At 44.3% G+C, this 17,244-nt stretch overlaps 1 protein-coding gene and 1 pseudogene across 5 annotated transcripts in view; both read right to left on the bottom strand.

Moving 5' to 3' along the window:
• Window positions 1-17,244, bottom strand: part of ARHGEF3 (Rho guanine nucleotide exchange factor 3) — a 304,915-nt gene that overhangs the window by 61,310 nt on the left and 226,361 nt on the right. The window contains exon 1 of one of the 5 annotated variants that reach the window (XM_025456269.3): window positions 9,105-9,366. The exons of the other annotated variants lie outside the window; for them this stretch is intronic. Coding sequence (XP_025312054.1) covers window positions 9,105-9,200 — 96 coding nt within the window. The 5' untranslated portion in view covers window positions 9,201-9,366. Of the gene's footprint in view, window positions 1-9,104; window positions 9,367-17,244 lie in introns of those variants that run through there. 5 annotated transcript variants of the gene reach the window in all.
• Window positions 12,084-12,867, bottom strand: LOC125753078 (tubulin beta chain-like; annotated as a pseudogene).

The following is a 17,244-nucleotide window of genomic DNA, read 5'->3' as shown; positions in this document are numbered from 1 at the left end:
TCAAAGCTGTCCAACTTAAGTCACCAAACAGCTGAGCCAGAAGGTGACTTTTCACATGTCTGTGGTTGACACTTAAGTTACCATCAATTTTTTTCTTCTTGTAATAGTCTGTTTCCTTCTTCACAGTGGTTTCAGACCCCTTCTGCAAGACCACACCCAGAACATCCAATGTAACCACCAACCAGTAAGGAGAATAACTAAAGGTGTGTGAGAATAAACAAGACCCAAAAACCTAACAGGATACCGATAAGCCACCCCAACCTGTGCAAAGTCAAACATATGAATAGTCTTCACCAGTGACCTTTAATTATCTTCTCTATTTGCCTGGGGTTGTTCTTCACATGCCTGCATCACTTGGGGATTATGAAATGTTAGCATTTCAGTGTAAGATAACACTGGAGAGGGATGCTTGCACTGGCCTTGTGTTGGGGCCAGAGAGCACACAGACTTACTAATTGTCCCCCTCAGGTATCAGGCCTGTAGCTCTTTCTCTTTCCACTCACTGGCTGCTTCCCTTTTTTTCTGTGGCTTCTTCCTCCAGGAAGTCTCCAAAGTTCCAAATCTGACAATGGTGGCAACAGCTAAACATTTAACTTTACATATTTTTTTCAAGGTCCTGACATAGGCTCTCAGTTTTATTTTGCTCAGGTTGCCAATTTCTCATGGTATCTATGGAAACCATCCCTTAGAGGGGGAGGGAATGCTCTATTTCTCTTTACCATTTAATTATCACCTCTGCTGCAAACATTAGATCTGCAGGATCTGAGCTCAGGAAGACATCATTTTAAGGGATGTCATCTACATGTACAAAAGTTTCTGTCTATCCATTTTTTTGTGGGCTTCTTGTTTAACACCAATCATACATCAAATATAAAGTAAGCTTTGCACTTGAATCTGGAGTGCAGGCCATGGGATGGACCCACCAGTCCACTGGCTCCCAAGTGAGGTCTCTGCATGCAGTGTTCTAAATTTATTGGCATTCACTTTGAACACCAAAAATATAGCTCTGCTTACCACCAACCTGAGAGGTCAAGGCTGGGCAAGGAAGGCCCAACATTTTGGCCCTGCCTCCTAATGTCTCTGAATCTCTGTTTCTTCAGTTGACAAACAAAGAGGACAGTCCTTGCCTTGGTCAGCCTCCCTCAGCCTGTGCAAGGTTCAAAGGAGATCATATATATGAAAATAGCTGCCTGCTATTTGAACACAGGGCAGCATTGCTGTGAATTTAGTGAGCATAGTGACAGAAGGAGAGGGGCATGGGTAGAAATATCTCTTCCCTGACTTCTCTACATCCCATGTGCATACATATACATTTAAATGGGCTATATCATGTGTGTAATTATGCTCCACTTTTTTCCTTTTTAATTTTTTACAAAAACATTAAAGCATTTCTGTTGCCTAGCGTGCAATGCCTCAAATGATGCCACTGATGCCTGTGCCAGAGGCCGTGCTACACGGAGCCATTTCCTCATTATAGGTCAGAGGGATTGTTGGTTTTTCTGTTTTAAAAATAAGGAGGGATGCTAAACTGAAATCAGACAACTGGACTTCAAGCTTCAGCTCTGCTATGCCCAGTTGTGTGATCCTGTGAAAATTATTGAATATCTCTGATTCTCAGGATCCTAATCTTTAAAGTGGGGATAATTATACCCAAGTGAGGAAAAGAATATAAAAATGCTTTGGAACCTATAAAATGCACAAAAATACAGTATAATCATTACTGTAAATAATATCATTATGAACAACTTTGGACACATAGCATTCTTCCTCCTAAGAGCTAGAATACTGGGTCCAGAGATTTGAACCTTTTTTGTGTTTTAATATATACTGATGAATACCCTCATTCTCCACAGATGCATGTTATTTCCCTGCAACATCCCTAGGACTGGGTTCTATCATATCTTTAAAATATTTGTGATGTCAGGGGGGTGCCTGGGTGGCTCAGTCAGTTAAGTGTCTGCCTTTAGCTTAAGTCATGATCCCAGGATCCTGGAATCGAGTCCCTCATCCTCCTGTTTGTGCTCTCTCTTCCTATCTCTCTCTGTCTCAAATAAATAAAATCTTTAAAAAAATATTTGTGATGTCAATTAGGTATGAAACAGCACCTATTATACCTTTTTCATTTCTATAGCTTCTATTAGAGTGAACATTTAAACAATCTTTACTTTCACAGTTCCTTGTCTGTGAACTACCTATTAATGCCTCTTTGCCCATTTATCAATGGACATCTCGGAAGGTTCTTTTACATTTGTATAAATTACATGACAAAAATATTAATCTTCAGTCTGGCATCTCTATTTCAAAAATTCTCTTCAATGTATTAGTCTACCTCTTTTGTCTAAGGAAGCACATTAAACCCAACAAACACCTTGTTTGTTGATATAACATTATATACAGTGTCTCTGTGGGCTAATCAATGCTCAAGATGTCCAGGGACACTGAGGATGTCTGGTGCAAACAAGCAAGGAAGAGAAAGAGATTGGATAGTATGTTCCATTTGGAAAAGTTAGAGGAACCAGGACGTCTAGCCAAAAGAAACAAGCTCCTGGGGGAAGCATGTGTGTGTGTGTGTGTATACACATGTGTGCATGTGTGTGTGCAGAGTGGGAGTAGTTAGGGAAAAAGGGTTTTCAAATATTTAAGGAGATGCCTTAATGCCTCTTAAACACATGAGAAAATATTACTGTGTAATATTCAGTTGGAGAAAGCAATGTTACTATTAAGAGAGGATTTTTTTCATGATGCATACTGAACAAAGACCGAATGTACAGGCTCAGAAGGTAATGAGCTCTCTGTCTTTGGAGATGTTTAAGCAGAGATTGAAAGGATCCAACAGCAGATTAGCACTGGGCTCCATGTTCTCAACAGGCCTTTCCTACTCTAAGGTTCTCGAATGCAATGACCCTGGGTCATTTCCTGGAGGCTAGTTTTGTTTGTTTGTTTCATAAATCCCCGGAAAAAAAAAAAAAAAAGATTGTTTTGCTACTCCTTACCTCCTCATCTTAAGAGTCAGAAGAGGGGGGAAAATCCAGTGAATTTACCATTAAGATTTCTGGTTCTGCTCCAATCAATTGAAGTTTAGTAATAATCAGACCTGCCTTCTCACAAAAGAACACAATGGCTCAAACACAGAAGGTCCAGACACAAGTGTTTCTAGACTTAAGAAGAAACCACTCCTTTACCGGGCAGTGGGAGGTTCAGAAGCCTTTCTTGATTAACGTGTGACATAGCCTCTTCTAAGCTAATAACCGGTGTCAATTTATAAAAAATGGAAGGCATTAGAAACCCACTGGCCTTCATTCTTGACAGTCCATGAGTCGATATAAAAATAAATGGCAATGCAATCACAGCAATTTCCTCATTTTGTGTGTGACCTGTACACATTACCAACGCTGACAAACTATGGAAGGCAACTGCATGCATACATCATAAATGAAGTAGCCCTTCTAGAGTACACAGGCCATTAATAACAATTACATGTGCACAGGGCTTTGCAAAATTAGGATATGATCAGTAATTTATTTTCATTCAGTTGTTATAAAAACAGTGGCACCAGTCCAGGATTTTATAGGCAATTGCAGAGTGACTTGAGAAAATGACACAATTTGCAAGTATCCAGATGGAATCAGGGCCTTCCAGTTATTGGTTTAGGTGGAAGGCTGGTGGTTAATGTAGATAAGCAAAATGACTAATTGCAGAACTAACGGTGTCATCTCCACAGAGCTGAGCATGCGGAATTCTGCCAAAGATCAGCTTTTTGGTGTTGAGAAACACAGAACGGAAGTTGCCAAAACCTTCCCTCATGGAGGCTTACAATTCCTACTCCTTTGGGTTTGTAGCCATTCTGTGAAGTGGGCTCTCTGAGTAATGGCAGGGTCTCCCATCCAGAAACTCAGGAAAAAGTAGGCTTTTGACCGTGAAGCTATTTGCTCCAGCAAATCCTTCATGTGTTATGTGGTGAGGAGACCAGTGATTTAGTCATTTAGACTCAATGTGATGTGGTTGGGAAAGTACAGACTTCAGGGTCAGAGTAGGGTGTGAATCTTGGCTCCTCCACCTAGTAGCTCAACCATCCTAGAAAGGCTATTACCCAGCTCTGAGCCTCAGCTTCTTCTTCTATAAAAAGGAACATGTACACCAACCTCATAGGATTGTTGTGGAGATAAAAATTTGAGAAGCCATAGAAAGGCCCCTAATGCCCTGCTATGCATAAAAGAACACTCATAAAATTAGGATAGTGATCATTAATTAAAATTATTTGGGGAATCTTTTCAAGATGCACAAGTCTTGATGATGATGGTGCTATTTATTGAACACTTACTATGTGCCAAGCACTGGGACTAAGCATGAATCACCTCGTTGACCCTCACTATGATCCTAGGAGGTAGAACTCTCATCATCCCATTTTACCACTGAGGAAAACAAGGCTTAGAGAGGCAAAGTAGTTTGTCCAAGGTGACACCACTGAGCAGGTGGTGGAGATGGCATTAGGACTCAGTTCAGAGTTGATACCCTGAACATCCTTAAATGTACATGTGTAAAGTCAACATGTTTTACTTTAATAGGCCTATGTTCCTAGTTCAAGTACATTGTAATCTGGAGGCCCCTCAAGACCCCATTTGAACAGGTCTCAGAATTATGGGCTGGATGACCATAACTGGATCCTATCAGTAAGTGATGGCCTTTACCTGAGTAACTCTATGTTGCTTCCCTTCCAGCAAGACCCAAAGTCACATGATTCATGGAATCTACTTATTTGGTCACTTGAAGAAATATCAGGATTCTAACTGCAATAACTCCTCAGAGCTATTTCCATGCAGTTGGTAGTATATACTTTAGGTCAACACTATATGATATAGATTCCAAGAAATGTATAAATTACTGGAAACCATTTGACTTCTTTAGCTCTCCAGCTGGCATGCAAGGAGTACAACTCCAGGTGCATACAATTTTCAAGTCCACATGTGGACTTACTGGGGCATAAATTATGGCAGGGGCACAGGGTTCATCTTACCCTTTAGAGCTGAAGCTTTAAAAGTACTCCCCCAGTTACATAAAGTACTCATGATTATATATTTAAAAGAAAACATTTTAAAGCATTTTACATGTCTGTTAAGTTTTCATTCCACTCTCTTTTTCTTCATAGAGGTAAATACCCTTATGTGCCACAAAGTATGCCGGTATAAAATGTTGGACTAAATCCATCAGGAAACCTGGCACCGGATCTTGGTTCAGCTGCTGATTTTCTTCATGGCTTTCTGCAAGTCACCTCCCCTCAGTGTCTTTATTCATAAAGTAAGGAGAAAAATATGTGCTTTATGTTAACCCTATAAAACATAGCTAGGGTCTTAAGTGAGACACTAGATCTGGAACTTAGGGATAGAGCTCTGTCATTTCTAGGGACATGTCATTCCAAGAGCCACACAAGGTTACTGGTAGAGTCAAAATCAGATCATATACTTTTGAGAGACAAAGGCAATGATTACAAATACTGCAAACTAAATCTGGTCTAATCCTGACCAACATCTTAGATAATGAATCTTAAAACCCAAAGTGAGCTGTCTATCAAATTGTCAGATATATTCTTTTTTTTTGTCAGATATATTCTTAAAAAGAAAATAATGGAAACATCTCTTTATATTTTCATTAAAAATGAAATGGACCTCAAACTCTTAAAACCTTCTCACCAGGCTCCAGCATTCTTAGCCAACATAGGCATTCATTTGAGCTGTCTTTCTTTCTTTTTTAAAAAATAAGATTATTTATTGGGCAAGGCGAGGGCTAGAGAGAGAAAAATAATCCCAAGTGGACTCCATGCTGAGCATGGAGCTAGATGAGGGGCTCGATCTCACAACCCTCAGATCATGATCTGAGCTGAAATCAAGAGTCAGATGCGCAACTGACTGAGCCACCCAGTCGCCCCTGAGCTGCTTTTTTTAAAAGCAAAAAAATAGTGGAAATAGTGACTTTTGTCACTATGTGGAAATAGTGACTTTTAACTTATAATCATTGTAATTCATTAAAAACTAACAGCTTTCTTTCTAGTGACTTGATCAGGTGTTCAGAGCAATTAACATGCCTGGAAGGACCAGTACCTCCTGGCATGGGAATAAGTACCCAATAAATAAGAAGACAGATAAACTGAGCAAAGCTACATAAGTGATCAGAAGAAGCAAGCTTAACCATGCTCATGTGATACCATGTTTCTCTGTAAAAGTCAAGAGCAATGGACTAAAATGGACTCAGCTCCTTGAATTTCACAGTTAATGATTAGAGTTGGAAGGATCTAGCTGGTTTGTGATAGTAAACACTTGCAACCCAACTCATACATCCATGCCATAAGGAAATATCAGATTAGAAAGCAGTATTATATTAATATCATAATCCATGTAGAATACTTCCGGTGTTTAAAAGAAACATTTTAAAGAAAATAAATTTTAAAAATATAACACTTTTTTTCACTGGAAACTATCACTGAAATTAAGAAAATCACAAAACACTTAAATCTCAAGGAGAACTTTAGTTATAATTTGCATTTAAGAGAATGTTTATTGTTGCATATTTTAAACTCAAGTGTATGGTATCAAATGCACATTGCCACACACCAGCCCCTTCCCCACAAGTCTTTCCTTAAGTGGCTTTCCCCAGCATGCCGGCTGCAACCACAAGAACCATGCTAGAAGGCACTTGACTGTACATTGCTCCTCCCCATAGCAAATTCCGAAGGAACAGCCATTATTATGTCTAAAGGGCACAGGTGCTTTATAGAAACTGCGTTTGAAGGTCAAAAAGTACTTTGGATAAGCCAGTCTTTCTCTGTAGAACTACCTTGTTTTGGAAAAAAAATGATCAGTCTTAAAAAATTACTTTCATAGGAATTAATAGTCAATGCCTTATTTATAATCATGTTTTTCAAAAGGCCTACCAGGATATGTTGTTCTTTAAACATTTATAAATACTGATGACACCTGCTGGTAGAAAATATATTTTAGTTAATTGTTTATGGAGAAGTAAGGCCTACAAGGGTTGACTGTCTTTTGCACAGATAATGAAACCAGAAAACTACCCCCTAAATTCACTTCAGTTTCTTTTCCCAACTTTGCCTATTGTCATTATCAGGAAATGAAGCTAGGAGATGCACTGGACTGGACATCTCTGCCTCAAGATGTATAGAGCATACATGATACTTCTCTGATTTAAACTGCACACACATACACAAAACACTCAATGGGGATATTTACCATTTCCAAAACTGTTCCTCTCTCATCCTTACTCCCATACCAAGACATCCTTATAAAAGGAAAATAAGTCTCACTTTATAATTTTGATTTTGATCTGCCTGCCATGAAGAAAATTAATATTTGACATTTGGTGGTACATTTCTTTCATTACACTTGTGATATACAGATATATTTCTAAGTATAAGAATAAGAAAAGATCAAGCAGATGAGTTTTACCTAAGCTTTTAGCCAAACTACAGAAAACATAGGACTAAGGGATAGCAAGAAAGGACTAGTTAGAGTCCAGAGCTATTCTCACTATTCTTTCCTTTGATCCATTTCAAGTTAGTAATTCAACTTTGTTATGCTTTGCTTCTTTCCAAAAGGAGTTTCAGAGGATACTAGCTTCTTTGGTCCCACATGCATTAAATTATGAAGCTCCTACTGAAAAATCATTATATCCATTCCAAGCCTGAACAACCTATGCTGGTGCTATCTTGTCAAAACTTAAATAAGAGTCCAAACACCAAACACCATTAAATAAGAGTCCAAACACACTTCCACAGCTGCTGAGAACAAAAACTCTTTGTGAAATTATACAACTGAGCTGGAGTGTGGGGTGGGGGTGGGGGTGAGAAGTTAGTTGTGCTCAGCTTACAGAAAGCTGATTACAACTGAAGACTGTTTGGAGTCTTGTCAGCTTGGAGCAGCTCTTGTTAAAAGCAATGAATCTTTGATGCTGTCCTCCCGAACATACGTAATTCAGTGAGCCAAGTGCACACAGCTAAGTAGACCCAAGGGTGGTGGGTGGGTGGAACCCTCAAGACTGCTGCATCAAGGTCGGATGTACATCTGCCTCCAGACTTTCCCAGTCATGGTTGGACAGAGTGACAATTTCTCAGATACACCCATGAGCAGCAGGGATGATTTGGGTCCTTGGGTTTCACTATAGCTCGGCCACAGCAAAGCTGTGGTCTAGTGGAAGCAACTATAGTCCCTAAGGCCCTCAAAGACCGAGAAGGATGCTTTCTCACCCAGCTGAACCCAACCTTTAAGGCCAGTGAGCTCTTTGCTGGAGATGTAACACACAGAAGTAAAAGGCAAGACCAAACACAAGCCAGGAGGAGGAGGACTCCCTCACATTGCCCTCAAGGCACCAGAAAGCTCCCAGAAAGAGAAATGCTTCCAGTATTCCAAGACAGCTTCCCACTGCCCCCAAGGAGTTTAATTCATTTTCAGGATCCATGTGCAAGACACTCAGATTACTCATTTAGTCTCTAGACCCCCAGCTGAATGACTCCACTGGCCACAGATGACAAGCAGAGGTGTCAGGTCCTGTCCTGGCTGCCAAACAGCTACAAAGTCAAGCCTGACAGGTGGGATGGCCCCAAAGGCCTCCTCTTGCTCCCCAACCCAGGCAAGAGGAAACCCAAGCTTAAAAGGTAGCTCTTCAGTAGCTCTTCGCCGACTTCAGGGCCTAAGGATACAGTAAAAGAAGGTCTCGACAGAAGATTGACAGTCTGAGGAGAGCCCTGCAGGATGCAAGAGAGTCCAGGCCAAGTGGAAGAGGAGACTCATGATGATCCACAGAGGAGGGGCAGAAGAAAGGAGGTAGAGAGAAAGTGAGGCAAGGAGGGAGAAGAGTGTGTGTGAGAGAGAGAAATGGGGAGAGGGGGAGAGAGGATAAGAGGGAAGGGGAGAGGTAGAGGGAAAGAAGGGGAGGAGGAGAGAGAGCGAGCAAGGAGGAGGTGAACACACTGAACGAGAGATGCAAGCACGGAGAGACTGACAGAGCGAGGGAGCCGAGAGAGAGGTGGAGCGAGACGTAGGGTCAGACGGACGGACGGACGAACGGACCCTGAGAGGTCCCAGTGGAGGTCCTACCTCCAGGTCCTTCGCCGGACTGCTGGACGGGGGTACATCCAGGCTGCAGTTCGCCCTCTTGACCGTGAGGTAGAAGGGGTAATCCTTGGCCACCATGGTGGCTGCCGGGCCTGCTCTTTGGGATGTCACAGCTGACCCGAGGCGACCACAAAACTCCCAGGCGAAAGGGGGCCCCAGCTCCACGGTGCCGGGCGGCAGCGTCTGCTCGGAGACTGACAGCCGGCTTCTCGCCCGGCGGGACCGACTCGGCTCTGCGGCTGAAAGGGGGTGGAGCCTCGGCCGGGCCCGCCCACCTGGGGCGGGGCCAGGGGGAGCCGGGGGGGTGGGGGCGGAGCGCCGGCTCGGAGAGTGACAGCCGGCTTCTCGCCTGGCGGGACCGACTCGGCTCTCCGGCTGAAAAGGGGGTGGAGCCTCGGCCGGGCTCGCCCACCTGGGGCGGGACAGGTGGGGACGGAGCGCCGGCTCGAAGAGTGACAGCCGGCTTCTCGCCTGGCGGTACCGACTCGGCTCTCCGGCTGAAAGGGGGTGGAGCCTCAACCGGGCACGCCCACCTGGGGGCGGGGCCAGGGAGCCGGGGGGCGGAGCGCCGGCTCGGAGAGTGACAGCCGACTTCTTCCCTGGCAGGACCGACTCGGCTCTCCGGCTGAAACGGGGGGTGGAGCCTCGGCCGGGCCCGCCCACCTGGGGGCGGGGCCAGGGAGCCGAGGGTGGGTGGGCGGAGCGCCGGCTCGGAGACTGACAGCCGACTTCTTCCCTGGCAGGACCGACTCGGCTCTCCGGCTGAAAGGGGGTGGAGCCTCGGCTGGGCCCGCCCACCTGGGCGGGGCGGGGGCGGAGCGCCGGCTCGGCCGCCTCGACGCGGCCCCGGAGCGCCCAGGTACAGCCTCGCGGAAACCCCCTTAGCTCCCCAGGCGCGAGCCCGCGGTGGGATCCTTCTTCCCGCCGGCGGGAGGCGGGAGGCGGGAGGCGGGAGGCCGCCCACCCAGTGACTGCCTGGCTGGCACTCGGGGGCTGGAAGAGGCGGCGGGTAGAACCGAGGCTGGGGCGAAGCTGGGCGGCGGGTAGAGGAGGCCCGGTGGAGAAGCGAGCCTTTTAAAAGCCCACATTAAGGGGCGCCTGGGTGGCTCAGTGGGTTAAGTCTGCCTTCAGCCCAGGTCATGACCTCAGGGTCTTGGGATGGAGCTCCACGTGGGAGCTCAGCGGGAAGCCTGCTCCTCCCTCCCCTCCCTGCTCTTGCTCTCTCTGTCGCGATATCGGGTTCTCTCTCAAATAAATAAAATCTTTAAAAAAAAAAAAAAAGCCCACATTAAGAAGAGGCGGTATCCTGTCTTGCCTTATTTCCAGCCAACCTTCCTTCACACATTTGTTTTTTAAAGGAACGTCACTGGAGTACGATCTATAAAGAGTAAGCTGTGCCCATTTAAAGTATACAGCTAGTGGAGTGTTGACAAATGTAAACACTTACATAACCACTTTCATAATCAGGAAATATATTTCCACCACTTCCTGACACTTCCTTTGAGCTCCTTCCTCTGCACCCATTTATATATATGAGGAGGCTGCTTAGAGGTAGTCAGCCACTCAGAAGGGCAATCTGACAGGGTCTGTCAAGATGAAGCTGTGAGGGGGCCAGCCGGCTGTACCAAGCCTTACTGGAGAAATACATTATAAATGTCCGATAGGGAATTCTAAGATCATTTGCTGCATCCCTGTCTGGGACAGTAAAAAACAAACCAACCCCAAACTGGAAACAACTGTAATGTCTATCAACTGGGAGTGCTTAACTAAATTCTCCTTATAGAACTCTGCTCAAAAAGAAGGAATCTCTAGGCCTGTGGCATGGAAAGATCTCCAATGTATTAAGTTCAGTTAAAGAATAATTGCAGAGTAAGCACAGTATCATACCATTTGTGTTGAAAACACATCTGCATATACCATGTATTTTCTATAGCAACATGTAGGTAAATGGTTTCACTGGAAACCATCCAGAAGGATATACAGCAAATTTACGAGTCTCCTTGGGGCTAGTCTCCTTGGGGGAGGCAATCAGTGCGAGGGTGTACACCGGGGATTAAAGGATTAAACGTAGCAAAGGAGACTTTAACTTTATAGCTATTGTTCTTAAAATTTTTACAAAACATATTTGTATGTTACTGGGTAACTTAGAAGTTATTTTTTTTAAATATTAAAATGATCACTGTCTCAAAAGTTATTTTTGTGAACAGCACTGTTGAACTCCCCTGCCCTCCCCCATCAGTCATGACCACAGCAGGTGGTGGTATGGGGAGATGATGTCTTTTGTTTTGACTTCTTAGGTCTACAAGAGGTTATGGTAATGGAAATATCTAGACCCTGTTTCAGCATTCTCTGCTTCCAGCTAAGGCCAGAGTCCACAGTTTCTACTTTCCAGGCAGGAAACCTCATGATACATAGCTTATTCATCCCAGGTACCAAACCCACACTCTGGCACTAAATTCACCTATTTTCCTATCCAGCTAGTGTGGACAAACTGCCTTCAGAAAAGGTAGAGTCTATTGGCCAGTTTTGCTAGCCTTGTTTTTACCACACATGTAAAGGAGACTCTTGAATTAGTGAGATCCAGTTGAGACTGAAGAAAGCACCTGAGGTTTTTTCCCCCTCAAATATATATCCTGGGGCACATCTGGATGGCTCAGATGGTTAAGCATCTTTTTTTTAAGATATATTTTTAAATTTATTTATTCATGAGAGAGAGAGAGAGAGAGAGAGACAGGCAGAGGGAGAAGCAGGCTCCATGCAGGGAGCCTGATGTAGGACTCGACCCTGGGTCTCCAGGATCAGGGCCTGAGCCGAAGGTGGTGCTAAACCACTGAGCCACCCGGCCTGCCCAAGCATCTGACTCTTGATTTCAGCTCAGGTCATGATCTCAGGGTCCTGGGATTAAGCCCTGCATGGGACTCTATACTCCGTGGGGAGTCTGCTTGAGGATTCTCTCTCTCCTTTCCCTTTGCCCCTGCCCCCCCCCCAAATAAATAAATAAATCTTAAATATGTCGATGCCGATGAAGGTGGCGGACATCTTCAGCCCCTGGGGTGGGATGTCACAGACAGCTGTTTTCACGTTGTTGGGGATCCACTCGACGAAGTAGCTGCTGTTCTTGTTTTGGATGTTTAGCATCTGCTCGTCCACCTCCTTCATGGACATGCAGCCCCTGAATACTGCGGCCACGGTCAGGTAGCGGCCGTGGCAGGGGTCACAGGCAGCCATCATGTTCTTAACATCAGACATCTTTTGGGTGAGTTCAGGCACCGTCAGGGCCCGGGACCACTGGCTGCCTTGGCTGCTCAGTGGGGCGAAGCTGGGGAAGGGGACGATACTGACAGCCAGCTTGGCGCAGGTCAGCAATGAACTGGCCAGGAAAGCGCAGGCAGGTGGTGACCCTGCTCATGGTGGCTGATACCAGGTGGCTGAGGTCCCCATAGGTAGGTGTGGTCAGTTTTAGGGTTCTGAAGTAGATATCACAGAGAGCCTCATTATCAATGCAATAGGTTTCGTCTGTGTTTTCTACCAGCTGGTGGACCGAGAGGGCGGCGGTTATAGGGCTCCACCACCTTGTCCGACGCCATGGATGAGGGCACCACACTGAATGTGTTCATAATCCTGTCTGGGTACTCCTCCCGGATCTTGCTGATGAGGAGCGTCCCCATCCCAGACCCAGTACCCCCCCACCCAGGGAGTGGGTCAGCTGGAAGCCCTGCAGGCAGTCCATCCACTAAAGCAGTGGGAAGAAGGTGATTAAAGAGGAGATATGGGGTGAGAGAGATGCCCTTGGACCACTGATTTTTCCTATTTGTATTCCCAACCACAGCTTCATCTTTTTTTTTTTTTTTTTTTTTTAGCTTCATCTTTTTAACCCAAGCTGTGCTGAATGGGAGCTTACACAGATGCTCCTGTAAGCTTGACCAAGTTTGGTGGGGGATGTGAAGGGAACCTTATCTCCAAGGGCACCCAACTAAAGCAGCCCCTGATTAATTCTGCAGCCATGGGAGGACCAGGAGAGGCACTGACACACCTCACTCAGGGTTCCCCTGGCTGCTGAGGATATGAGCTGAAGCACCTAGAGCTGCTCCTTATTCCATTTCTCCTGCTCTTCTGGCACCCATGAGCCCACCGTCTCAACTAGATGACTGGCTAGCAGCAGCCCCTTTGGGGACAGGCTTTGATCCCTGGTGGAGTTCACTGGGCCTTATCCTTCCGTTGGGAAGTTTACTTCCAGCACTGGGTGAAGAAGAGTGATTCTAGCAAACTATGACTGGTCTTCTCACTGTGGGAACCTCAGGGCCAGGCAGAAAGTCTGACATATCATAAGCCCAGTGTGGTAATAAATAAACCCTTTGGAAAGGAGGACTTCAACCTCACATTTAGGTACAACTACTGTAGAGCAAAGAATAGTCACATTGGTTGATGAGAAAGCTGCTATACCTACTTTCTCTCATAACATTTTTTTTGCCCCTCCTCAAAAGACTTGGAACAATAAAAATCATTATTTTTATTTTCATTATTCATGGCCATTTAACATTGCAGCAAACTTCTGTTTTGTGCTCTACATGCTAGGCAGAGACAAGACAGAGAGAGATTGTTAGTGACGTGTAACCATTTAAACAGTGCTTTAAAAAAAAAAAAAAAAAAAAGCCTAAGCCCCAAGATGAGTGTGAAAGAAAAGATGAGAATCTGGAATTCCCTTGGGTACTCTGATGCTTCTAAAGCTTCTCATAGTATGAATGTCTCACCACTATAAATAGGGTTCCGGTGTTTAAAGACATATACTTTTGGTACAATAAGGCCTGTAAACTGAAGCTGGCAATTTGGGGTATACACATGCCATGTATGTGGTCCCTGAGACATTTAAAGGATTTTAAGAGTATTTTAACCCCATGCAATGTCCACCTTGTGCCCTGACTCCCTCCAGAACCTCCGCTCTGCGTGATGTGCTGCTCCAACATTAGCAGACTCAGGGTTTGGGTGTTCTGTCTGGATTCCAACCAGAGATGTCTGCGACCAAAGGATTGGTCAGGAAGCAGGCTGCTCTACAGGAGGGTTCCCAAGCCCACTCCTGAGGCTGGTGTCGCAATTGCGGGAAGCCAGTCCAACTCTGCAATGCTGCCCAGCTGAGTGGGTCCCAGGAGCCTGGCGTTTCCCATCCTGCCTGTGTGTGTGTGTTTATACTACACTTGATCTTAGCCAAAAGGCCGAGAAGCGATTGTGTGTGTGTTTATGAGCTTAGGAACAACACTGCCCTAACAGTCAGTTTCACTCAAAGCAATGGCACAAAGTGCCTTTCAGAACTTGCCTTCAGCACACTCCGTTATAATCCCATAAAACGCTTCATAGCCGGGCAGTGTTCCTTGCTAGCCAGAAGCCTGGAGACTGGAATAAAGAAGCCTGTTCTGCATTTCCAGGAATGGTGCCAAGAGCAGGGCCTGCATTCTTGCCTGGGTGGAGCAGGGCTCATTTGTGCTGCTGGCGGAGTAGTGGGCCTCCACTCATAAGCCCACCACTGGTTATAAGCTCCTTTCAGGAGAGCAGACAGCCAGACTTGGCTGGGAGACCATCAATCAACTCCTCAAATCCCACTGCTATGGCAGTGAGTAGAACAGGCCCAGCATGAGGCTAAAACTTCCGAAGTTAAAGTAGTTGTGGCCATCTTCTCAGCCAACAGGATGATGCCTTGTTCTATTACCATTATATTTAACATCAGAGTTAGTGTCTTTTTTTTTCTTAAAGGCTCATTCATTTGTTCATCTATCCATCCATCCAATATGAAAGTGTTTATTACAGAGAGGTGCTCAATTAGCTACATTTCTCCCCTTTCCTCTCTACCTATTCCTGAACCTCTATGCTGGGAAGGTGTGTAATACACATCTGCTCAAGGAATATGGTTGACTTTAAAACAAGCTTTCACCTGTAGCCTCGGCAGTGAGGTGTGCATTTGCATAAGGAGCTCAGGGACAATAGCCAATCCCCTGAAGCCCAGCCTTCGAAACACACATGTGCACCCCCATCTGCTCTCTTGGCATCTGGAGCTATCCTTCTACCTGCTAATCTCACACAGTCGTGTAGGTACATGTTGGACACACATGTGTACCAACACCTCTCCCCTCCCCTTCCATTTGGGCAAAATTCCCAGTTAATGACTGAGCTCCCTCTCCTCTCTGTCACTTCAGTCTTGATAGGAGAGGGAAGTCAAAAACCTGAAAAAGTTCTGGCAGTGAATTCTGAGAGATCAGGACTGTGGTTTCCTGCCAGACGGGTAAAATGGCACAAATGAAACACTGATAATATCTAAAATCATACCAGCATTATGACTCTCCCCTTGCCTCGGGTTATGTCCACTGGCTCCAGGCTAGATTTATGAAAATGTATCCCTGGATATTCTAAAGCTGGAAAACTTCATTCTTGCATTCACTTAAAGATCTCATTTTTTGAAACAAGTTTGAAAAACCAGTTAAGTGAGAGAATCTTTTTCTCCCAGGATTGAGCTAATCATATGGATTAGTAGCTATAATGCAAAAGTAATCAAGACTTTATGTTTAAAAAAATGAATATTTGTTTTGCCCTGATGTACCACAGACAGGTATACTCCCTAGTCTCTAGTTCATTACAGCAGTGATTCTCAACTGGGGGCAATTTTGTCCCCCCCCAAACCCCCCTCCCCCAGTGACATTTGGGAATTTCTGGATACATTTTTGATTGTTGCTGGGGGAGGATCCTAGTGGCAACTAATGGATAGAGGCCCAGGACAGCCCCCCCCCCACACACAAAGAATTAACAGGTTCAAAATGCCAATAACGCTGCTGTTGAGAAACCCTACATTAAATAGAATAGAACTGAAATATAGCATCAGAGTCAGGATAATTTCTTGGTTTTGACCTCAAGGATATTCTTGCTTCAGACCTTGACCATTGATTGATGTCAAATGTCAGTCTGGGCATAGTGGGGCAAAGAAAAAAAATGCTTCAGTGCCAAGTAGCTTCAGAATTATTGACATGCCTAGAATCTTTCCCTGTTGCCCAAACCTGATCCTTAACAGAATAATAGATTTCACAAAACACAAAAGGACAAGAGAACAAAAAGTACAGGAATAAAGGGTGGGGGACAGGAAACTTAAACTCTTCAGATATGAAAATGCACTTCAAAAGACCAGTGAAAATGAAAGTTTCAATGAAAGGTAATAATACTTTAAGAAGAAATTGGGAAGGAGGAAGAAATGCCTCAACGCTTGGCTTTCCCAGGAAAACCTTTATCAACAGAGTTAATTGTTTGAGGGTTGGAGGGCAGAAATTCAAACTCAGTGATGAAATAAAAACCCCAGAGGATTCGATTTACTGTCTTTTTGATGTATAATATTTCTGGCCACACAGTGGGTATGCTTGGAAACCTGTCTTCACTCAAGGTTTTGCAATAAGAATCCTGACTTTCTCCAATTTGAGCTGATTACTATCAGCAGGCTTGTTTTGCTTACAGAATATAAGCCAACCTTTAGAACACTTTCCATATACTACTACAAGGTCTTTGAACTTTATGGATAGTCTTCATCTGTTTGAGAGTATTTCATATCTCTTGACCAAGAATTCAGTAAATTTGTTACACTCCAAAAATATTTAATACCCTCAGACTATAGCTAATGTTATGTTACTGTTACGTAGATTTTCTATACTGACTATTGCATGGAGGGATTGAAATCTAAAATATGTAAATTCTAGCTTTGGATAGAAGCCTTTTCTCTTTCATCAACTACTAACTCAGCAATCAAAGTACCATATTTCATCAAGCCTAAGATGCCAAAGACTGTAATATGTGCTATTATTTTATGTATTACTAAGAAAGGAAAAAAATTTGCCAGTTAAATTATAGCATGTGATCAATTATAAGATACAACCCAATTCTAGAAAAATTAAAATGTGGAGGAAATGAGCGTTTCAATGATAGCAGTATTCATATCATCTGGCTGGGATTTGAAAACCTACATATTATAGTAACACGACTTCTGGGAATTTAGGGACAAGTCCAGAGACTACCTGTAATAAAATCAACTGAGAAGCTTATCAAATCCATACCCCTGGACCCCATTTTGTGTCTGCTGAATTGGAATCTTTGGCAG

The sequence above is a fragment of the Canis lupus genome, chromosome 20 (genome assembly GCF_003254725.2).
Source record: "Canis lupus dingo isolate Sandy chromosome 20, ASM325472v2, whole genome shotgun sequence".
NCBI classification, from domain to species: Eukaryota; Metazoa; Chordata; class Mammalia; order Carnivora; family Canidae; genus Canis; species Canis lupus.
Note: the sequence above shows the minus strand (reverse complement) of the source record. Positions and strands in the feature narration are given on the sequence as shown.